The 24858-nt window shown below is 40.1% G+C and overlaps 1 protein-coding gene across 1 annotated transcript; it reads left to right on the forward strand.

Moving 5' to 3' along the window:
- The first annotated feature begins 1746 nt into the window (after window positions 1–1746).
- LOC123021522 (cytidine monophosphate-N-acetylneuraminic acid hydroxylase-like) lies at window positions 1747–23490 on the forward strand. The gene is given in 13 exon segments (XM_044426282.1): window positions 1747–1976; window positions 3143–3234; window positions 4554–4663; window positions 7847–8037; window positions 9427–9574; window positions 10153–10234; window positions 11490–11627; window positions 16596–16731; window positions 17798–17941; window positions 18931–19105; window positions 20314–20430; window positions 21530–21645; window positions 23044–23490. Coding segments are annotated over 13 exon segments (1761 nt in total). The 3' UTR covers window positions 23126–23490.
- Window positions 23491–24858: the final 1368 nt, after the last annotated feature.

Below are 24858 nucleotides of genomic sequence, written 5' to 3' on the forward strand. Positions count from 1 at the left end.
TATCTGTAGTTTCAAGTCCATTATGAGCCTTGAACTGAGAACAGCAAATTGCATTTCAAAACAGGCAGCTCCCATAAATGGGACAGCTTGTACTTTTCCAACTAGGCTCTGATTTTTTTCATAATACAATGAAATATATCACATATTATATAAATACACAAAGAAAGAGAAAATACAATGCTATATATTTTATATATTATATATAATATAATGAAAGTACAATTTGGAAAAAACATATGGAACTATTGTCTGGGTTTAGTTAGCACATGTGAAATGGAATGCTATTTAGACCAAAATGTAAATTTATTTCATAAGAGAAGGAATAAGGAGACTGCACAGGTGGTATCTCACCCCTCAGAAGGTGAGTGCCATGTATAAAAATACCTTCACTGTATGTTGAAGGCAGAGTTCAGAGATAGATAGGGCCTTACCTATATTTGTAGCAGACATGTGCCCAGATGCATCCAAGTTCTTTAAAGAGCCAGACTGTTGCACAGTCTCCAGTACTGGAGTTTATAAATTTGTACACCGGTGTGGGGAAAACCCTTCACTATAAAGAAATGTTAACATCTTCTGGAGTTGTAGCTACTCGTTTAATAGAAACTTTGGCTTATTGGAAATCAGAGGCTAAAATGCAAAATAAGGGCAAAATCCCACTAATCATGCTTTCATTCCCATTGTTTTGTATGTGACAATAAACTACTGATCTCTTGAGACCCAAGAATGGTTACTATTACATAGAATATATCTATGGCAATTAGTTGAGAGTGATATTAGTATTTTCTATCATAATGAATGATCTAATCTATCATTATTAATATTACTTGATCCCCAAAGTCAAATATTTTCACCTATGATTTTTATAGTAAAAAGGAAGCATGGACCATATGCCTGATTCAAATCATTGATTTGTTTTGTAAAAGTTGCAAAGTGTAAATTTCAAAATGGTTTGCATTCAATCAAACTGCTAAAAAGAGAAACAATGCTTGCTTGATTTTTAAATGAAGTTTTTATTTTCTTAACATAAACAAATGCAGAAAAAAAGAAACACATATGAAACAAGCAAACTGAAATGAACATTGCCAAGGGAATTTTACACAAATACAACCAATACTTTCAAAACTTTCAACCTCCCAAATTTATCTGTCTTTCTAACTTTCAACCCTCTATGGAAGTTTAGCAAAAGGAAATCATTGATCTAAACAACAACAAATCTTCCAATTGCTTCAAATGCTCTACTGCTTTTTTGTTCTATCCAAATTCCCTTCAAAGCCCATTAATCATGCTAGTAATATTTCCATTTGTCATTAAATTCTTCTAACGGTCTTCTATTTACATAAATAGTAAAGTTTGCCATCACTGCACATTTTGCTAGCCTATTTCTCCATTCTTCAATTGTTGGGGGCTCTGATGATTTCCATTTAGAAGCAGTTGTGATTCTTGCTGAAGTTGTCATTTATTTAAATAGCTCTGTCACGTTATTTGAAAAGATCCCTGGCTTTATATTCAAAAGCATATTCTTGGGGCTCATAGGAAACTTAATTTTAAAGATCTTTTGTATTTCTGCCTGCATCAATTTCCACAATTTTTTCATTATATCACAAGTGCACCACATATGATAGAAAGTCCCATCCACTTTGTTGCATTTCCATTGTCAATTATCTTTTTTTTTTTTCAATATCTTTCGGAGTAATGTACCTCCAATAAAACACTGTATACCAAATTTCTCTTAAAGTTTGACTAACAATGCTTGGTTCTTTGGTTTCAAACAGTATGGAACAAACCACCAAAATACTGCTGTCTCTCACTCCTGCTGAAGTTGCTGTTCTCAAGGAAGGAATCAATTTTCTAAGAAACAAAACAGATGGAACAAGTTACATCTTGTACAAGAATGCAGATACACTACGAGCATGTCGGAACATGTGCAAACACCAAGGAGGGTTGTTTATTAAGGATATTGAAGATCTGACAAAAACGTAAGGCGGGATTCATGCCCCATTTCCAGCTTGGTTCTTTTCCTATCTTACTGCAGCAAATGTAAACAGTGGTGAAAAGGCAGGTAGAACATTCTGTTTGGGGAGCTGAATGTTTGAGCTGCTTTATTGCATTTGAAGCTTTCTCTGAGAATGAGGCTCAAGACCTGAGTCTAGTCTTGGTGGCAAAATTCAGCCTTGGAGAATGAAAAATAGCCAGTTGCCCTTAAGCCCAAGGAGGAAGTGAAGGTGTCGTCTGTAAGGAATCAACTGTGAGTGCAGACAAAATGGGTTTTGCTGTGATGGTCAGAAACCAGACCCCAATTCCACAAAGAACAAGGAACCCCCTTGCCCAAGCTCCCTTAGCACCACACAATTCCATAGTCTGGTTGAAGGCAGGGAAATGTCTGCTTATAAAGTAGAGATGCATCAATTAAGCCAGTATATTTAGATGCATATGGTTAGGGGTTATTAAAATATTGATGCAATATTGTTCTAAAACCCTTCCTTCAGCTCAGGTTTGAGAATCATATTATTAGTTTGCAATTCCTCTCAGTCCTAGCCTACATAACCAATGTTGGGAGTCATAGTCCAACAATATCTTGAGGACCACGTATTTCCCAGTCCTGCTTTAACTTTCTTAACCACTGCTGCCTCTTTTTTCATTCCTGGTCCTTTCCCTTATGGTAATCTGTATAATTATACAATAAATATCATGTGTTATGTGTGAATAGAAGCCCGGAGGTAATATTTTAAGTATATGTGCGTATTGCTGCTTATCAAAAGTAAGAAACCCACTATTCCCTGCTGTTCTTGGGATTTTGCTGGCATCTAGACCTGGTGCCAGCCACCACCCAGCCACCTGGGAAGGATGCTGTTGGATGTTATGTATGTTCTCATCTGATGCAGTAAAGCAGTTCTCCTGCAAGTTTCTAAGCCTGTTTCCTACAACTGGTTGACAAAGGACACACAATTGCTGTGCTCCATACCTCAGTTTGACACTTCAATATTTGATTTAGGACAGTTTCCTGAAATATTGTCCAACCTTTCACTACTTTCTTAGGATCAGAATTCACTGATTGTCTTTACTGTACCAAAAACTTACAATAATTTTTGCTTGAAAAATTTGTATTGGTTCCAGCAGTTTCTCTTGTTGTTTTTTAACCTAGACATGTACGCTGCACTAAACATAATTGGAAGTTGGATGTGAGCACAATGAAATATGTAAACCCTCCAGACAGCTTCTGTCAGGATGAACTAGGTAAAGTGATAGCTGACAAAGCTTCTAAAGGTGTATCCTTTTATACAGGTGCCACTTGTCACAATGGCCATGGGCAGAGCCGGCCCACCAAAGCTTGTCAGTTCGCCATATGTCTTTCATACTTTCTCTGCATACTGTATGACTTACACCCTTCCAATTCTATGAGCTCACACAGAGAGTAGACGGAATCTTCTATATGGAATGAAGACAGCCAACTAAGCTCCAGTCTTCTAGGCAGCAGAAGGAGAAAACAACCCTTGAATATGTAAAAACAATTCATTCCAAAAGTACAATTAAATAAATTATGGAAATAAAGGGTGAAAATAGTGTAGGGAAAGAAAGTAGCATGATCAAAAGCACAAGCAAACTTGGACTATTTAATATATACATTGTAAGCTGTAAATGTTGGCATTCCTAGAGCATCTGAACTGGGTGAAGAAGAACAACGAAGGGATAAGTCAGAATAGCTGTTTTATCCTGTTTTGTGATGGGAGAGTTTCAATAGTTTCTACTGAATTGGACAGTGGACCTAAGTTGAAGGATGCCCTGAAAAGAGACAATCAGTACCAGAAATTTCTCTTGGAATTATGAGAATTAATAAGAATGTGCCTAATTTTCCCCTGCCAAATGTTAATGTGTATTTACAGCAGGTTGCAGGTGAGACACGACAGGATGGATTTCACAAAGGAGTTGTGTTTCCAGCCACTACATGGAAAGCTAAAATGACAAGCATTTTATATTGGGATCACCTTTGTTATATTTTTTTTCTTATGTCCAGAAGCTTCTGCTGCAGTCTTTTGTTGTTCAGTTGTCCTGCTTCATTTACCGAATATGGAGCGGGGTGCACCACACAATGTTGTCTCCCATTTGTGGTCATCCCACTGTTTTCCCCCTGCTTCTTCTATCTCTTACCACCATCAAAATAAAAATAGCATCTATTAAGAATAGAGAGAGAATCGCTGCTCAATTTATTTTGATTTTGTAGCTATTATAGTGGGGGTAATCCATTCTGAAAATCATCCCCCACATCCCTGGTTACCTTACCCCATCCTGCAGGAATACCCTAAGCAATCAGAGGCAATTATCTCTGGATAGCTGGAGCCATCACTGCTATCCAGTGGTTCAAGTGATGGACTTTTGGGGCCAATGCACTATTGGACCAGAAATGCCTGAAGGAAGGCTTTCACATTAGCACCAACTGGTTGTTCAAAGGATGACACAAGCTTGTTTGGAGAGACAGATTAAAAAATCAGCTAAGGTAATGAAGCTTTGTTTCTTGCAACAAAATAAAAACTGTGGTTTCTTCTTTTCCTTTCTAGTTGTTGAACCGGATGCAGATAATGGACTTATGCTAATTGAACTGCATCCTCCAAATCCATGGGATGTAGAACCTAGAAAACCTGAAGATCTGGCTTTTGGGGAGGTGATGGTAAAGAAAAGATAGTGACTTTTATCTATGAGGGCTTGTAATTCAGATCCAATGCACCCTAAAGATACATATGTGCTGTATCTTATAGCCAGCAATAAATTGGGATGCTTCCAGATTAGGATTCCTTGCATTAACAATCAAAAGGCATTGTGCAACTATTTTGTTTTGAGTGGATATATTTCTGGTAAGAACATAAAATACAGATGGGAAATCACAGGAGATCTACAAATAAAAGATTGTGTGGTATTCCCCCTGCTCCCAAATTCCATGAATGATCGAATGATTCAAAACTTCGTCAGGAAGCACCTTCAATTAGTGTTAGTTATTGTTTTAAAACTGTCATCCTACGAACAAGCACAATCTGTTTAAATAAGTAGCAATTATTTAATCAAATAGAACAAAACTTATACAGACCCCCCAATTTCTAAATTTTCAGTGTTGTCTCCTAGCCTTTGAATTTAGTTTTTCAAAGGTAAACTGGTTCTGGGCATCTTTCATAATGAAGCTGATGCAATCCACGCCTTTCCCCCTTTAGTAATCCTGGAGGTTTGAATACACCTAACACTGATAGATTGCATTATGTTTATTTAGGACTGAAGTATACTAAAATCAGTTTTTTAAATGTACAGAAATTTAGTTGTACTTGGTACTCATCATGGGAATAATACAAATGGGATGATATTGTTTCAAAGTAGCCAAATGTAGCAGAACAGTTTTATGCTCGTTGAAATTAAGCAGGTTCTAGGAAGCCTTTCACAACCCGGTGCCCTGTAGAAGTGCTGAATTGCAATTCCCATAATTCTCCTCCCTTACGACCTTTGCTGGCTGGGAATTATGGAAGTCACAGTCCAATGCATCTAGACAGCACTAGACTGGGAAGACTGGTTGAAAAGTAATCTTGTCGAAAAGTAAGAAGAGGGCATACTCTGCTCCACTTAAAACTACACAAATGGAAATGACCTAAACTGTGCTGCACTCTGCTTTAGTTTAACGTTTATGGAGATAAATCTTACAGTTTAAGAATGCGATTAATGACATTGCAAAAAAATGGAGTGTGAAAGTCAGTAAATATTGTACAGTAAACTAATATTGTGGTTATGTTACTCATAACTTGAATTCTGTTTTGGTGTCTATTAGATGCCTTCTCTCTGTTTTTATTCTCTCTTTTGTCTCTGAATGAACTTCATGATACACACCACTGCATCTGGCTGCATTTGTGTTGATTCACTTTGGCAGGGTGTTCAAGAAATATTGGCTAATAGCTCATACAATAGGCTGTGCCTGATCAGTGGAATACTTGATGCTGTTTGGTATTGTTGCTCTGAAGAGGGAACCCTCTTGACACTCCCTCTGAATTCTCCTCCCCATATTCAAAATGCAGTATGGGAGGGATGTGTGTTTGGGTGCTTCCAGACAAGTCTTTTACCTCACTATCATGCTGTTTTATTCACTAAGTTTTCAAGTGGGTCTGGATGTCATTGTATTCGACTAGTAACAATCCCATCTTTTCTCAAACTTCCTTCCTTCCCTCCCCCCATGCTCTTAACACAGTAAAGGAGGAACAGCAGAATAGCTGTGCAATGCCCTTGGAGTGGTAGTGCTAGGAGCCCTCTATCTGGAAACTGTGTGTGTGTGTATCCTGAAAATTCCTTGGGTTCAGAGGTCTTTTGATCCTGGCCACTTACTTCAAGAAGAAACTTAATCTAAGAAACTGCACACTTACTTAGTAAATTCTATAGTGGGACTTACACAAAGGTTGTGACGTATCCGCTCTCCAGGCAGGAATGCTCCTACTCCAAGGTCCATCACTGAGTCGTTCCTTCCAAACAGGGGGCTTCATTTTGTTCCTTCCCTCCCTGGATTCTCTTCCATTTGATCTTTCTCAAGAGTCACTTTGTGGCTCCTGGGCATGCTCATTCCACAGTGGGCTGTTGGGAAAGGGGCTCCAAATTCACTGGGTGACTCAGCCCAACCTACCTGTTGCAACAATAAAATGGAGTTTAGGAGGGCCACGTAAACCACCTTGGGCTCTCCTCAAGAGGAAAAAAGGTGGGCTATAAATACAATACAAGAAAGGTTCTTATGTCTGCAAATGTTGGCATTTCCTTAAGCACACTGATACTCAAGCTGCATTTGGGTTCACATTCTGCCAATCCTCAACAACTATTTTTTTATTCAACAGCAATCTAGCAATGCCAGAAATATTCCACCAGGTTAGGTAGCATGAAGGCAGGAGAGTGAGTGTGGAAAAGAGAGAGAGAGACTGGAAATACAAAGAACACAAGGAAATACAGGAGTACTGCTGTCAGGATATTTATGTATTTATTAAATTTGGATGACTAACAGCATAAATAAATTGATGACCCACTCTGGCTGCAAGTTAATAAAATACAATAATAAAATTCATTATTAAAACATATTAAAATATTGATTAAATAAAAAGGTCTTAACCTGGCGCCGAAAAAATATAATGATGGCGCCAGGCGGACCTCTCTGGGCAGCGCGTTCCATAGACAGGGCACCACCTCCGGGTACTCTGTCTCCTAACATTTTTCACAGAGGGTTCCTGGAGGAGGGCTTCTGTTGCCGATCTCAGGGGGCGGGAGGGCAAATAGGGAAGAAGGCGTTCCTTTAGGTATCCTGGTCCCAAGCCATTTAGGGCTTTATAGGTAATAACCAGCACCTTGAATTGAGCCTGGACTTCAATGGGAAGCCAATGGAGCTGATAGAGGACTAGAGTTATATGAAAATAACACACAGTCCCCGACAGCATCCTGGCAGCTCTGTTTTGAACCATCTGAAGTATCCGGACGGTCCTTTACATATTTTTTATATTCAGGTTTTTACCTGCTTACCTTGATTTTTTCCCTCCACTTTATATATCATCACTTGGAGTCTTTTGTGTTAATTCCTCAAATCCAGAAAGTTACGGGGTGCTTCCACAGGAGGCTTGCATTCTTCAAATGGCCTTCCTCATTCACATAATTTTAAGGGAGGATCCAGATAGTCTTCTGGTCATAAGTCTCCTCTGCTTTCCCACAGTTCTCCTGAAAATCCATTAAAGAAAGATGGAATAGGTGCGGAATATCTGATTGGTGGTGGTAAAGGTTTGCTTGTTTTTTCAGGCATACAGAACATGGCAGCACTAATCAGTCTAATTCTTGGGTTTCTCTCTGTTCCTAGGTAACTTACCTAACTCATGCATGTATGGACCTCAAACTAGGAGACAAACGAATGGTATTCGATCCATGGCTAATTGGTCCTGCCTTTGCACGTGGCTGGTGGTTGCTTCATGAGCCACCCAGGGACTGGTTAAAAAGGCTTTGCAATGCAGATCTTATCTACATCAGCCACATGCATTCTGATCATCTCAGGTATCTATGCACATGATAAAATTCAAGTAATGTAGCCTATGCCAAAAGCAGATGGTAGTCTTGTTGGAGCATAAGAAAAATGCCAAAAACCTTTATCTTAGACCATCTAAATGTGTCAAAATGTCTGCAGGCATTTAAGTCCTTCAGAATTCATCGAGTTAAATGGCAACAAAAGTGAAAGATGAAGGGAAAATGAAGACTTCGTGACTTTGACAACAGCTAACTTTTTCCACCTTCCCTCATTGTTTTGTTTACCATCTTACCTGTTAAAGAGTTCTGGAGAACCTGAAAGTTCATGCACGCTCTTTTGCAACATTATGATTGGCCTGATAGTGATTTTTGGCCTATGCTATCTTCCAAAACACTGAATCTGAAGTCTGAATCTTCCTCACTAAGAGTGGTTTGCAATCTTTTAATGAAAATTTTCACATTGCATTGTCTTGCTTTCAAGAACAAGTTCTTGGTTGAGGGATTATGGCTATTAATGCCTGAAGGAATTATTCAGGTATACACTTGCTTGCCTTAGTGATGAATTTTGAAATCTGTTGTTCTCCCCTGAATATGTTTATGTTCAGCAATGTTTTTCAGCAATTAATCCAGCTGAAGAGAGAGATCATGAAAAGTACATAGCACCACATTTCAGAATAAATAGCTTGCAGTGAATTTGTGCTGTTTCTTTCTTGTTTTCTAGTATTTGCACAGCTGGCCAATAAAAAAATGGAACCTTCTGGGGATGGAGAATAAAGGAAAATGAGCATATACTAATAAGGCTAGAGACATGCAGCCCTGGGATACAGAAATTAGAGAGCATAAAATTAATTTAAAATCAATTAAAACACCATTATACTGATAGCAAAAGAATTTACAGGCAAGAAACATTCTTCATATGACAACAGAAATGTTCTCTCATTTCAGACTGACATACTAGACATTTGATCATGATAATGAACTATACCCATTGAACTCAATGAGACTTACCTCTACACAGACATGCATAAGATCGTGTAGTAAGAGTGAAATATATATTAAAATACCTGATGAAGTGCTGTGGTGGGATTTATTTCTTTTAATGGGGGTAGAGGCTCTGCTCTCAGGATAAGGTATTTCAAACGAGTTTGCTTAATTTAGAAAAATGAGTACAGACAGACATAGCATTACAGTATTTTGATAGAGTTGACATAATGCTTTTACTTAAGGGCTTTTTTCTTTTTTGTATAGTTTATACTAGACAGTAAATCCACTTGAGAATAAGGCTATTTTATTTATTTATTTATTTAAAACATTTCTATGCCGCCCCCATCACAACAAAGCCTCGGGGCAGCTCACAGCATAATTAGGTTTATTTTTCCTAATTTCATGTCCTTTTCATGTTCTTTGCATACTCTCCAGTTACCCTACTTTGAAGAAAATTGCTGAACGGAAGCCTGACATTCCCATTTATGTGGGAAAGACAGAACGGCCTGTGTTTTGGTACCTTGACCAAAGTGGCATAAAACTGACTAATATTAATATTGTTCCATTTGGAATTTGGAAACAGGTGTGTTACCTTTCTATTTCTCCAGTAATATTTCCTTCCTGGAGTATTGAATAATTCAGAAATGATTAATCATCAGAAGATAATCTGTTCCTGTCTAGGAGGAAAAAGTATTTAAAAGGTTTTCCCCTCTCTGAACATATTGATTGTCCTGTGAGCAAAGTTCCTTCTCCATTTTGATTATAATAGAGTGATGTACTGAGGTTCCCACTGAGTAAGTACTAGTTATTTAATAACAGGGAGATGATTCCTACATGGGGTAGAAAGTGAGATTCAGAACGAAAAGGCTCAACATAAGGGTCCGGCTGGCTGGAGCACAGGGAATACAGCTAGTGGCTTCTTTTGCCAGTTTTTCTCCTGGTGGTCCTCTCTTTTTAAACTTCCCTGCCATGGAAATTGGCTTCAAAGTAGGATAGCCCTACTGACATCATGATGGAGATCCCTGATGTATGTAGGCTGAAGATAAAAGGGGGTATGGGGTGGGGCTAGCAAGTAACAAGTATAGACACTGTTCTCCCAGGTTGGAAATGCCCATGCTAAATTAAGCAATTCATAGTAACATGTGGTCTGATTGTTTCAAGGTGGACCAGAATCTTAGGTTTATGATCCTGATGGATGGTGTGCATCCAGAAATGGATACTTGCATAATTGTTGAATATAAAGGTATGTGAATATCACAGTAATTTGTCTTTTTAGTCAACGTATGGGACATTGCTTTTTAAATATGTGCTTTCCAAATACAAAAGCAAAAGAACTCAGACCTTTTATATAGTTTTATACAATTCGGGCTCTTTGTACAATTGCATAATTTTTCAGGTTTGTTCCACTTTTCTTTGATTGGTTATCCCCTAGTAAATGTGATTCTTTCTCCCTTTATAATTTTTACTTTTCCAAACAAAGTTTTATTTGCTTTTTTTATGAAATGAGGCTTTGAAATATCCTTTCCTCAGATTTGGATATGCTTGTTTGATACCATGGTCTACACCAGCAGAGTACCTAATGCAGACTATCAAATGCCACCCTATGCACATGTTTGGGCCAAAAAGTAGTTGTGTTATAGATGCATCAAAAATGATAAACCCTCAAAATCCACACCAATTCTATCAGAAGGTTCTTTTGAAATCCAGAATAAAATCTGATGTCATCACCTATGTGGTGGTGGTGGTGAATTACCTTATAAGATGACCAAATGTAAATGAATATCAGATGTACAGGAATGTTCTGGAAAATACTCAGAACTGACAAATGTGCAAATGACAACATTTGTATTTGTTCAAGAACAGTGAAGATAGATCTATTCTTCACCCTGCAATGTAGTTCAAAGCCATGTCTTGTCCGGACCCATCCCGCAGGTCAGTGATCGGGATGTTCAGGATAAGTGCCAACAAGCAAGAAGCCACAGGCAGTACAAGGGTAGCTGCTGTTTCAGCACTGAGGAGTCCCCACCTGGATAGCTTTTCAGTTGGCACTGCTATCCTGCCCTTCCTGGCCGTGCTTCAACCCTGGTCTGGAACACAGGAGCAGCCTGGCTTCCTCCTCTTAGGTAGGACTCAGAGATAGGTGACCCCACGTGGTCCGGTAGGTACAGTGTCTCCGATTCAGTTTTCCAGAGGGAAGGGGTGAGACAAGTCACAGTGCGTTGGTTCCAGGAGCCCTTTGTATCTTCCAGGATTGTGGTCTGCAGATTGGTATCTGGTGACTTTGCTGTTGGCATTGGTATCCATAAACTTTGCATGCACCCTGGCCTTAAGTATTAGTGCCAAAATAGGATCCTCCTCTTCCTCCATGGCTCCATTCATTTCTAGGCCCATCTTTCCAATGTGGGATGCATCAATAGAACTTTTATAGGATCCCTTTCCATCACCCAAGAAGAAATAAGTGGGCAGCGGCACAATGACATTTGACTATCTTTGTATAGGACATAAAATCCTAAATACAGTGGACTGCACAAGGCCTAATGGTGGAAAACTTCCAGGAAATGTCGACCTTATGATGAGTGACTTTGCAGGTGGAGCATCAGGATTCCCAATGACATTCAGCTGAGGAAAATATACTGGTAACAAAGCAATGTGTTAATTCAGACATTTCAGGATATTTTGTCTGTTGGTCAGTACTCTTATTCCAAGTAACACACTTTTTCTTGAGACAAAAAGATGATGAATGATTGGATCATCTTCACACAGGAACCAGTAACATGCATGGAAAACCATGTGCTGCAGCCGCATATTCCAAGGGCAGAAGTTCACTATATTGCCTATCTGCTATTTAGCCTAGCAAAACCACATTCCTATATTGCTAAAGTCCTGCTCTATTTCATCCTCCATTACTGCATTTAGCTTGGCAAAGCCCTATCTCAATGTCCTATTGTCAATATCCATTTATCTGTTTCATCCTTCACTTTCAGCTCCAACTCTCCCCACCCACATTCATATTTGTTGCTTCCCTTCACTGCTACCTTCCACCACTAGTCCCCATCATCCCCTGCTCCCAGTCTTTGCACTATTCTCTTCACTACCTAGCTGTTAAATTCTTGTATGGTTTACCAATCTCCAGCACTGCCCTCTAACCTACATATATTTCTGACAGCTAGCAGTGAATGGAAGTGAAAAGCACAAGGTGAGGAACCTGAAAGCAACAGAGGGCTGTTGGAAAATACTGCTTCTGCTCTGGTAAATGCAATCCTGCCTTCTCTCCTGCAGCTCCCCCCAGCCACTCTTGCTAGTTGTCAGAAATACTTTATTTATTTATTTATTTATTTTTCAATTTATATCCTGCCTTTTTTCCTACAAAGGGCTCAAGGCAGCTTACATCTCCTCCTCCATCTTATCCCCACAACAACAACCCTGTGAGGTAGGTTGGGCTGAGAGTCTGTGACTGGCCCAAAGTCACCCAGTTGGCTCCATGGCCAAGCGGGGACTAGAACCCAGATCGTCTGAGCCCCAGTCCCAGGCTCTTAACCACAACACCACACTGGCTCTCATGGAGATTACAGAGCAGTGAATCACAAAAGTTAGACAAAATCCATGCAGAGAAGTAGAGTGGAGGGGGAGATTGTACAAATCTCATGGCAAAACAGCAGAAGGGAGAGGAAATGTGGACGTACTACCTAGCGGCGGCCCTTCATTCCTGCAAACTTGCAGAAGAACAAAAATTTAGGTGGAGAGGACATCTTGCAAATGCATTCAGGACTCTCTCTGGTGTCCTTTCATCACTGTTCCTCCCAACCTCCTCAACACCACCCACTAACTCCACCTTGAGGCTAAGAAGCGATTTTGGGCACTAGTAAGGACTAAGGAAGTGGTGGGGGAGGGGAGCAGGGGCTGCTCTTCCCGACCAAATTTCTTTGCTACGGTCAGATGTACATGCAAGTTACAGTGCAGTGAACAGCATCAAAAATGTATGCAAAATGCATGGCAGACCTGTAGAGCAGAAAGGAAATTTGAGCAAAGTTCATGGCAGGATTTTGCTTGTTTTAAAGTATGTGAATGCCTTCCTGCAGGTGTTCTTACTTCAGTGTAAGGGAAATGTCAGAATGCAGTAAATTGACAAGGGGGAAAAGGCATGCTTGGCCCCATAGTGGACAGGTGGTCTTTTGCTCTTATGCAACATCCTTTTAAAGTTTGCAAATACAGTCCTGTGTTCTCGAGATTTTAAAACTTGATGTGCCTGCAAAAAGGGCAAAGGCTATTTTAGGTTGCTTAATAGAAGTATCACTTCCAAATCATGTGAAGTACAAGTTCGTACTTACTCAGTACTGGTTAGGCCTCATTTGGAGTACTGTGTCCAGTTCTGGAGACCACAGTTTAAAAGAGATGCAAACAAAATGGAAAGGGTTCAAAAGAGGGCAACAAGGATGATGCAGGGAGTCAGAACAATTCCCTGTAGGGAGAGATGGAAAGAACTGGGCATGTTTAGCCTCAGGAAGAGAAGACTGAGGTGAGATATGAGAATGCTCTACTATTAGTTGAAAGGCTGCCACAAAGAAGGGGGATAGGATCTCTTGATCATTCCAGAGTGCGGGACTTGGAATAATCAGCTCAAGTTGCAGGAAGCCAGATTCTGGCTAGATATCAGGAAAAATGACCTGACTGTTAGAGAAGTATTATCAAGTACCTAGGGAGGTTGAGGCCTCTCCCATACTACTACTACTACTACTACTACTACTACTACTACTACTACTACTAAAAGCTTTTGTATGCCATCCTATTATATAAGATCTCAGGACGGCTTACAATATTTAAAAACAATTAAAACAACAATTTCAGTAAATAATAAAACACAACAAAACAATAAATTACAAAACAAACAGAGTGACTGAAATTAAAAGCTATTAGATTTTAAAATACTGTTTAAATAAAAAGGTTTTGGCCTGGAGCCGAAAAGAGTATAAACTTGGCGCCAGGCGTACCTCTCTGGGGAGTACATTCCAGAGTCTGGGCACCACAGCAGAGAAGGCCCTACTCCGAGTTGATGACCCTTTTACCTCTCTTAGAGAAGGTTCCCGGAGCAGGGCTTCTCCCATAGATCTTAAGGGGCATGAGGGCATATAAGGAGGGAGACATTCCTTCAGGTATCCTGGTCTCTAGAGGCATTCAAGATGCAACTGGACAGCCATCTGAGAGGGATGGTTTAATTTTGTGTCCTGCACTGAGCAGGGGACCAAAACCAGGGGCCCTTTGGCCACTTCCAGCTCTACTTTTCTACAATTCTGCGACAACAAAGCAGCTCATTGAATAGGGACTTGGAAATTGTTCTCTCCTTGCAGTGTTATGTAAGATGAATGGGAGTGTTCTTCATCAGATGACAATTGGAGGAGACTAAAAGGAGAAACTGTGCTGACATAAGGAATGAGGAAACAAAAATTTCTGCCAGAAAAGCCGCTGGGAAATGTGTTGTGTCATTCAAACCTAGCAACCCATGGATGGTTGCCATGCATAATACAGAACCCAAGGGGGTTCTGCTGTTTGGAGGTTAGGGGTGGTTTGTTAACTAGCACCCCCAACCTCACAACATGACAAGACAGTCATTCTTTGAATATTTAAAATCAGCTGTTCACACTGCAGCACACCCTGACTTAAATAAGTACTGGGATATGTCATTGTGCAAAGTGGCCCACTACTATCAGAGGAATATAAGCTATCCCTCCAGAAACTACATTCTGCTGTAGCTGAGCAGAGCCCTGTAAGAACTTTCAGTAAACTGGCACCATGATGGGAAACCTTCATAAAGCAAACCTTTCTTGTTCACTACTACACACCCAAAATTTAGGGTACAATCCCATTGTGTATTGTAAGCCCACAAACTGCTCATCCTATGCTGGGTAGGAGATCATCACTTCTTTATCTTTGTAATCTCCACTTTTGCTAGAGAGCATTTTTGCCACTTAATAAAGAACTGAAAAGCTAGGATCCTATTAAGTGGCAAAAATAGCTATGAGAGAAAGACAACGGCCATTTCTATTTTCAAGGGAATTTCTCAAACTTCTGCACAGACATGACTGCATGCAGAAAGCCACCACTTATAGCCATAGAATTTTCAAAAGCTCCACTAGTAGAGCAAGTCTTTTCTCCCTCTGCAGATCTATAATCTAGTTTCATTGGCTTTTGGTTGATCACTGGAGGAACAGAAGGTAGAGCATTAGGTCCTTGTTCTGACACAGCAAGGCTATTAACCTAGGAAATAAAAAATTCTACAGCACCAAGGAGAACTTTTCACCTCAACATAAATAGTAGCCTGGTGGAAGGCCAGGAGATTTTGACTGAGACAACAGCTGGAGATGGACGTGTTGAACCTCCCCAATGAAAATTAGCAGCCCCACTATGAAATAAATAAACAAAAACCTTGATGCACTTTCCATTAAAACATTTACATCTAATCTGGCCCTCAGCCCTGTCGTTCATGCCTTCTGAATTAGGCCATTGTAAGGTGGTTTGTGTGGGGATTTCATACAAGCCTTCCTGGAACTTTTAGCCAATTCAAACACTGATGTCTATCTTTTTACTGGAGGAAACCTGCAGAAACATGTTACCAGTAGATGACTGAGTGTTTTTGCCAGTTTTGACATAAACTGTCAAACATATTTGTCTTAAATAATTTGGGCTTGAAGTATCTTAGGTACATTTATTCTTGCTTGCTTTGATTATTGTTTGGACATCAGTTCATCTTTTTATACTCTAAACCATTTTGTAAACAAATATTATAAAGCAGTACATAAATGATGTAAATGCACTCGTCTATTGGTCGTTAACAAAATCAGCCTTCCCTGTCCTAGTATCTTCCAGATGTGCTGAATGGAGCCCAACTCCCATAATTCCCAGTCACTGGCCACACTGAACTAGGTCATGTGTGTCTTCAACAGGCAAAAAAGTTGGGTTTTCAACAGCAGAAACTTTTCTCTTAATCCCAAGGGAGTATGCACTATGTGCTGTTTTAAGCCTCTGTGCAAGGGGGAACATACGAACATACGTATAAGGAAAAAAGTGGTTGGGAGAGAAGTTTAGTCTTGTATCCATGCATGGGGGTTCCAGTCTGGAGGGGTGCCCTGCACCCTTACACAAAGGGCCAAAACAGACTTTGAATCCGTATTGAGCAGCTGCAGCATTTTCCTCCTCCCTGCCCTCCATATTCATTCTAGAGTAAACACAACGGGTGTGATCCAGCTCTTCAAAGCTCCACTGTCTGCAGCTGTCAGACAATGGTTTCTCTACCAATATGAAAAACTAGGTGATCTACAATGATAGGTAAAGATCTATGTGAATTAGTCGCCAGAGCATGTTCAGAGGTGCCAGGTTTGAATTTGCTCTCATCCTAATTTCTGTTTTCCTATCTAAATGTCAGCAAGACCAATCCCCCCTGCCCCCTCTATTCTGCACTGTCACTTTTTCTTTTCCGCTCTACTGTCCTGTCTGATTTCTCTCACTCAGTTTAAAGTATGAGAAGAATTATAAGAAATGAGTATATTGAAACCCTTGAAGAACAAAATTATGTTTCCCTATTAGATCTGATAAGTACTTTGACTTTTCAGAGGAATGGAAAGCACAATTTATTAAAACTGAAAGGAAGAAGTTGCTGAATTACAAGGCCCAGCTGGTTGCTGATCTGAAGCCAAAAATCTATTGTCCTTTTGCAGGATATTTTGTTGAAGCTCATCCTTCTGACAGGTATTGTCTTCTGGTCTACTCACAGCACACTACATTTATTATAGTAGTGTTGAACAAGCACCAGAATTTCACAGAACTATCTGGATGAAATATTCATGGCTAGTGCCATCAAAAGCATTAATGTCATTAGAAAAAAGATTCTTTTTAAATTTGAAGTGTTTTGTATCATCAGAAGTAAATGCAATTTGTCTTGCAGATGTGGAGGAAGAATTATGAAACTAAGCACAAGAGTGCAATTGGAAGTCCTCAGTGGTGGTTTTGGGATGGTCTTCCCATAAAGACTTACCCCATGCCCCGCTGTTGCCTTACACTGTACTTTTAAGCATTTACCCACCGGCTTTTTTCTGTTTTGTATATTATTTTTTTGTTGGTCTTACAGATTTTCTGTTTTACCTCATTTTTATGTGTTTTCAATTATATTATACTGAAAAACACTATGATAACTTGACTGGGCAGTGTATAAACCTTAAACTTGTGAAAATTAAACAGTGCACTTGCTGGGTCCCTTCCCTTCCCTTCTTCCTCCACTCTTCTTCCAAAAAGCACTCTCTTTAAGGATGCTTTTCATTTTTTTCTTGAATAAATTGTAGTTTATCCTTTATGTCCTAACAATGGACTAAGATGTAAGCCTAAGACATAGACCATAAAAGAATACTGGAACTGGTAGTAGGTACACCTTCATCTTTTTGTCCTAACTTTCACCATGCACCATAATCTATCCATTTATTGTCATTTGATCGGGATCTCAATTGGCCGTGAAAGGAGCCCTCTTCTTCCCAGAGGAGCCCAGGAGAAGGGAATTGTATCTGTGCTTATTTATTTATTTATTTATTTATTAAACCATTTCTATGCCACCCCATTCGCCGAAGCTTCGGGGCGGCTCACAACATAATCGGGGTGGCTCTGGGGTCATGACCGCAGAAGCTCCTGAAAACTGCTACAAAAACTGCTACATTATGGAATTATTTCAAAAGCGACTAGTGCTAGTGCTTGTTCTCTTTGTACTTCTTGTTTTCTGTTTCTAATCTTATGAAAACAGCACATCCTGTCTCTTTCCTTAACCTAGTTACATCAAAAACACCAACCTTAAAAATGACCCAGATGAGTTGAACAGACTAATTAAAAAGAAAAGCAATGGCGTTTCAACATGGACACCAAAACCTGGAGCCATACTGGACTTAGCAAGAGTTCTCAGGGATCCAACTGATAGGTGATTTTAACTTTAAAAAAATTGTTTTTTTATTGTCTATTGTTTTTATATTAAACAATTGTCTATTGTTTTTATATTAAAAAGCTTCAAAAGTTTGTAAGTAAGCACATCTGTCAACCACCTTCTGCAGAACTGTGTTAGCTATGGGCAGAAAACGTACCCTCAGAAAACAGAGAACCCCTCTAGCTTAATTCCAGCTACTCTGAGTGGCAGAGCCACTTTGAGATCTGATCTCACAAGAGCGTTTGCAACTGCACTGCATTGGGGGCATCAGAACACTGCATGCAAGTATCCAGTTCTATCCAGCCTTGCATTAGACACATTAGATAAAACCCACGCTGGGCTGGAAAGCATTCAATGGTTAATGAGTCCCACAAAATATCCTCCTGCAAGCAGAAAACCGATGAGTTAGGGAATCAAAGGTTTAGTGAAGCCTTTGATTTATCACTGACATCTACTGATCGCATATATTAGGTTTTAGTTTTGCTTTGAATAATTGTACAACACGAAGAAGTAAAATCCCTTTGCAGGACTCTAAAAAATTAACAAGTGTATGAAAGTATGAGAATTATATCTATTTTAGGGCTGCAGAACCTCAGGGATCTCGTTAGGTGGCCATACCCTTTCTCCTCTCTGCCTGTCCTTTGGTGGCTTTGAAAATGTTGTACAGCTGTTCTCCCATCACAAAAGGTAGAAATGTTTCTCCTAAGGTGTTAAGCTTGGAAGAGCATGTGAATATTTTCCATCCTACACCTTTTCCCTTTTTCCTGCTTCTTTTCCTGTCAGCTCCACATACCACTGGAATGGGGCCTCCAAGAGCTGTTCTGAAATAGAGTTTGGCCTCCTGGCCAAAAGAGGTCCCACTCTGATCTAGTGTATCAAGACAAGGAAGTGCTATTGGAGATCAGATAGCAACTCCAATGGGCCTTTTGTCAATTGAGCTCTTTAAATATCTGATTGTTACTCATACACTATTTTCTCTCTTTTAGTATGGGAATTGTGGATCCTCCAGCAGGGACACACATCTTCAAAGACTCATGGGATTTTACACTGTACTTAAACACACTTGGATCTGCTGTTGATCATGAGATTTTTCTGTATCCTTCCTGGGTGAAAGAATATTACCTTTGGGCTGGATTTAAAGGCTATGATCTTGTGATAAGGGTATGTTCTATATAAGTATCGTTCAAAGACAACATAACATTCTACAGGAGTAGCAATGTTTTCAGCTGCTTTAGCAGCAACAAACACCTGCAGCACCTTAAAGAATGTCAAATTTCAACATACTATATTTCATTGGCATCCTAAGTTTTATCAGTTACATGAAATGTACAGAGGTAAAATTGGAAATATATGGGAAAGCCTGACATGTGTAATAATGTTCGTACCATGACAGATTAATCTGGGGAGTCAAAGTTAGAAATATATTTTACTACTTTGCAGCTGTGAGACAACTATTTAAATGAGTGTCAAGCATGGGTGTTGACAGGCCCAGGCCAGAACGACCCTCATCCATGACCTCAGGTCTCTCAAGAGTCGGCTGGGCAGGCGTCCATGGCTACTGTGCATGGCTAAAGCCTGGAGGCTGTGATGGAGGGTGGACTTTAAAAGAGCTGCTAATCGGCTGCAATGCAGCTGGCATGGTTGGGGTTGGAGAGTAGAGAGACGCCTGAGAAGCGGCAGCTAGTTGACCCCGAGATGGGAGGAGCAAGGGCAGAAAGAGAGACTGAGACATGTATGTGCGTAGGGCATTCTGAAGCCTGGTGCCAGGAAAACTGAATGTTGGCATCGAGACTGTGCCACACGTGTGAGGCGCTGATGGCTGAGGAGGGTGGGGTATGGTCCTCATCAGAACAGGTGCGCCTTGGAAGTGGTGATGAAGGAGAAGGTAAGTGCTTGCACCCAGGAGCGGCTATGGGGAATGTAGGAACAGAAGAAAGAAGTACAATTCAGGAGCAACTTCTCGATGCCCAGCTACAGCTGGTGAACTCAGGGAGAGAGGCAAACATTCCAGTGTGAGAGCACCTGAAAGGATTCTCAAGAGCACCTGCTTGAAGAAATGGCAGGCCCTCCTGGCGGAATGTGGGTTAGCAAGTTTACGTTAATGCCTCCTCTTCAGAGGATGAGGACTTTGTGCCTCAAATAAAGCTTGTCGAAAGTGTAGACAAACACAAAACCACTGAACTGTGGCCATGACAATTAACAATAGTGAAAATTCCAAAAAGGGGTACTTTTTAAGCATCAAGGATAGATGGAAAGAACAAGAAAAAACTTGAATAGTTTGGGGAACACGATCAATCGTCAGCTTGTTCTTTAACAGTATATACACTAAAATGGAAATGACTTTGTTGCGGTCTGTTTGTCTTACCTAGGTGATAGAAACGGATGACGATTTCAATCCTTTGCCTGGAGGCTTTAACTATTTGGTGGATTTTTTGGACTTATCATTTCCTGCAGAAAAACCAAACCGTGATTTCCCATATGAGGAAGTAAGTCACATGTTTGCAATACAAATGCACACTTTCACATGTTCTCCAAAATTTTACTTGCTTATTACTGTCCCTGATTGGAGGATGGGGGAGGGTAGAGCCAACAAACAGAGAGCTTGCCAAGCTTAAATAGTTTCATTTGAATTGCTTTGGTGGGTGGGGGGGAAAAGCACTTGTGAATGAATAAGAAAGAGTATATAGGAAAATAAGCTTTTGATTTTTAAAAAACTCCAGTTCAATGCATTTCAATGGAAAATCTGGTTTCTGTCATAGAGGCTTTCAAAAGCATTCTGGGAAACATATTCCCATGTGCTGCTTAGATTTAAACACTAAATAAATGGATGTCCATGGGGAAAAGGGGAAGACAGTCCCAACACATAACCTTAATTTCAACATCTCATATGATGCATGGTAGTTCAGTTGTTCTACCATCCACATTAGTCAGAAGAGAACTTAGAAAGATAAATAATCAGAGGGGCTTTTGTTAGTCCTGTGGGTATTGCCATTCACCCTACCCTGTCCATGCCTGCATAATGCTCTTGACAACTGAAGATCTGGTTCACATTTTTGCCTGATAAAAAACTTCTTTTGAAGAAACACTTAAGTTAGTTTCATTAGAGAGGGACCCAGTAGGATGGCTAAATGAGCAGTGTTGTTTAGGTTATTTTTAAAGCTTTTAAAAGTGTGAGTAACATAAGCAACAAACAAGATGGTGATTTATAAAGATGGTAAACTCTGATCACTGCCTTTTCAAGTGGACTATACCATAGACCCACGGTACTTTCAGATGAAGATGTCTTAGCAGCACCAGTCAAAAGACTTTGTTAAGCTATTCTGCTTCTACTTCCTTAATAGATTTTAGAAAAAGATGGGAGAAGTGGTGGGAACAGATGGGAAGATTAGAAGTGGGTCACAATGTTGATTAAGATGCTTCCCAGATGAAGAGCTCAGGTTCATACTTAGATTCTATTGGTTGCATATCACAGTCCTCCTGAGCCTGGGGCTGTCCAGGTGTGTTGGACAACCACTCCATCAGCCACAGCCATCTGAAATTAGATGCAGTGCTTTGTAGATAATGCTGTTTTGTCTTTTACGACAGATAAAAGCCAGAGTTAATGTCATACGGCATGTGGTGGTGCATGGATTACTCTGGGATGATCTGTATATAGGATTCCAAACTCGGCTACAGCGTGACCCCGACATATACCATCATCAGTAAGCTCCTTCAGTCTGTGGTTGCCATTCTAATTGCCAGCTGTCAGAACAATGAACCTTTCATTTATTCTAAAATGCCCCAGAAAATATATTTCTGAGTGCAAAGAATAAAACCGGTGGAAGGTGGAGTAGCCTTATTGGTTAGGATAGTCTCATTCTTTATGCCTCAGGAGTACCAAATAAGAAATGGATTCTTCTGTAAATAAGTCCTGTGTGGAAACAATTTGTTATAATTCATAGCAATTGTCTATAGGTATAAGATGCAGAGGATGCTATGGCTTAGAACAATTCAAAAAACGGGCAGAGGAAGCAATTAAATGATGGAACAACTGCCCGTTCCAATATGCCAGCTAGGATGGGCATTCTCAGCTTCTTACTTTTCTAGGGGTTCTTTATGTCTCCTCCTCCACTGAAACCCTAATGTTTTCACTGGGAGGGAAAGTACCTTTACCAGGCCTGATTCTGGCAGCTTGGAGGGGAATTAAGGGGCCATTAATCCAGTGATCCTGGAACAGCCCATTTAATGGTGTGCCACTGGCAGAAGCTGCAAGATCTTCGACCATTCTCCACAGACATACTGGAAGTCACTAGGGCAGATACTCCCCCATTCAGCGGAGCTCCTGCCCCATCTAAGCCCCTCCAGACAGTAGATATGGCCATTACAAGTGCACTTACTGTATCTTTTCTTCTGACATACCCTTCAGTCCTAATTATGGTTCCTTCTTCAGCTCTTGGCTGTCCTCAGATTACTTCCCCTCAACAAAGCCCTGAGTGCAATCATTTGCCTAAAGTGACTGAAATAATACATTTACCTGTGCAAACAAAATGCAACAATAGCTCCGAATTTCCTACTGTCCGTTCTGCCCAATGGAACCTCTGTGTAAACCAAAGTTTGCATACGCTTTCCATTCACACTTGATCTTACGAATTTTGTTATCTGAGTCCCTGTGTTTTGTGCACTACTGAAATGTCCCATGTGGAATTCTCCTGTAGCTCCAGCCACAGAGAGAAACAAATAAGAGGCGATAGGACTCTCCAGCTTGCTGGTGATCTCCTGTGCAAAGCAAATAGGTAAACCCAATGCTCAGAATCCATGAGGTCCCAGTAGATGACCAGAAGACCTGGCACTGTCCAAGTTGCACCACTGTTTCGGTAGTCTACCTGGAGGGCTCCGCAGGGGTCCTTCTCAGCCCTGCCAGATGATGTCAAGGGCTGAGCCTGGGACTTGCTGCATGCAAAGCATGTTCTCTACCACAGAATGGCAGCCCTTCCTAGTCCACATGGGGTTGGCAGAGGGGGTTGGAAAACATTTCACTGTCTGTAGACTGGACCAAAAATAATTGATTCCATGTACGTAATGTCCTTCTGTGCATAACCCTATTTTTATTATATTTCAAGGTTTTGGAATCACTTCCAAATAAAACTTCCTCTGGTACCACCTGACTGGAAGCATTTCTTGACACAACAGACAAGAACGTGAAATAAAAATGTAGTCACTGTGCAGGCAATAATGAGAGTTGCTGATAGAAACACCTTCTAACAAATGCAGTTTCCTCTTGGATCCTCTATGAGAAAGTGTAATTAATATGTACTCAGACATAATTACTGAATAATGTTATTGCCCCCAAAATATCTATGATCTATACACAGAGAAGACAGTTTATTGTTCTCTGTGTGTGCTGATTATAAATAATCGTAAATTATAATCATAAATGACTCTCCTAAGCTGTTATCAGCTTTTCTTTTAGTACTATCTGGAAATACGGGTTTCAGACATCTTAAATGTATGTATCCAGTAATACTGTCAATTGCTGTATGCCTCTTATTCTTTGCAAGATATTGACAAACAAAATGGAAAAAATAAACAGATTTAATAAAGATTGTTTGCATTGCTTCCTCAGATAGATAAGGGTATACTTGCTGGAAGAACAATATGAACTGGGTATCTTCATGCAATTAAGTATCTCTCTGTCTTTTCTATATATCCTGAAACCAGTCTCCTACTAAAGATGGTATGTCTGATCAAGCTATATATCAGAGTCATAGAATAGTATGGTTGGATGAGACCAAGAAGGCCATGGGGTCCAACCTGCTGCTGGTGCAGGGCACCAAGTCACACCATCCCACTCAGATAACTGTTGAAATGTCTCCAATGTGGAAGAGCTCTCTTGGCAACTGGTTCCACTGTCATATCGCTCTGACAGTTGGGACATTTTTCTTCATGTCTAGCCTGCACCCAGTGTACTGTAGTTTAAGTTCATTGTTCCATGCCTTACACTTTGGGATAAGTGAGAAGGGATGTTTTCTTTTCTCTCTGTGACAGCCTTAGAGGTACTTATAGAGTGCTATCATGTCCCCTCACGGTCTTCTTTTCTTGAGAATGAACAGGCTCAGTTCTTTCAGCCTCTCGTCATAGGACTTAGTTTCTAGGCATGGATCATATTTGTTGCCTTCCTCTGAAGCCTTTTCTAATATTTCTGCATCTTTTAAAAACCTGGGTGCCCTGAACTGAATACAATATTCCAGGTGAGGTTGGACTAGTGCAGAATAGAGGGAAATGAGTGCCTCTCTTTTCTAAAAGTGATACCTCAAGTCTATGCATCCCAAAATAGTGTTTGCCTTTTTGTGGCTGCATCACATTGCTGGCCCATCTTTAACTTGTTGTCACAACAAATCATTCCTAACAGTTGTTAAAAACCACAGAGGGTGGCTGTATGGAGGTTGAATTCTCCTGCCAGCCCTTGAAGAATCCAACCAAATCATTATCTCCAGGGGTGTCCGACCTGCGGCCCAACACAAAATTGTAAACTTACTTAAAACATTATGAGATATTTTTTTTGTGATTTTTTTTTTTTTTGGTAACTCAATTGTGTAGTTCTCAAGCATGAACTTGTAGATGACAACGTTGTGTCGTAATGTCACATAAAATAAATGTACATATGCTCTCGCTACTTGTATGCATGCATGACTTCACTTTTATGGTGGTGTGCAGCTTCCAGTGTGTTTATTCCAGTATCGTCCAAGTAAAGACAGTTGAATTGACACCATCAGACATTACATGTGCTCATGGTGATTTGATGAGTGAAACACAGCTATTATCAATAATATTTCAACCTACCACTGCAAACAACTTTATACATTTTGACATACTGGCTAAACACCATCCTGGGAACAGTGAAAAATATGCAGCCTTGCTTTTTGATTTGAAACAAT

The sequence above is a fragment of the Varanus komodoensis genome, unplaced genomic scaffold (genome assembly GCF_004798865.1).
Source record: "Varanus komodoensis strain SLA01 unplaced genomic scaffold, ASM479886v1 scaffold17, whole genome shotgun sequence".
NCBI lineage: Eukaryota > Metazoa > Chordata > Lepidosauria > Squamata > Varanidae > Varanus > Varanus komodoensis.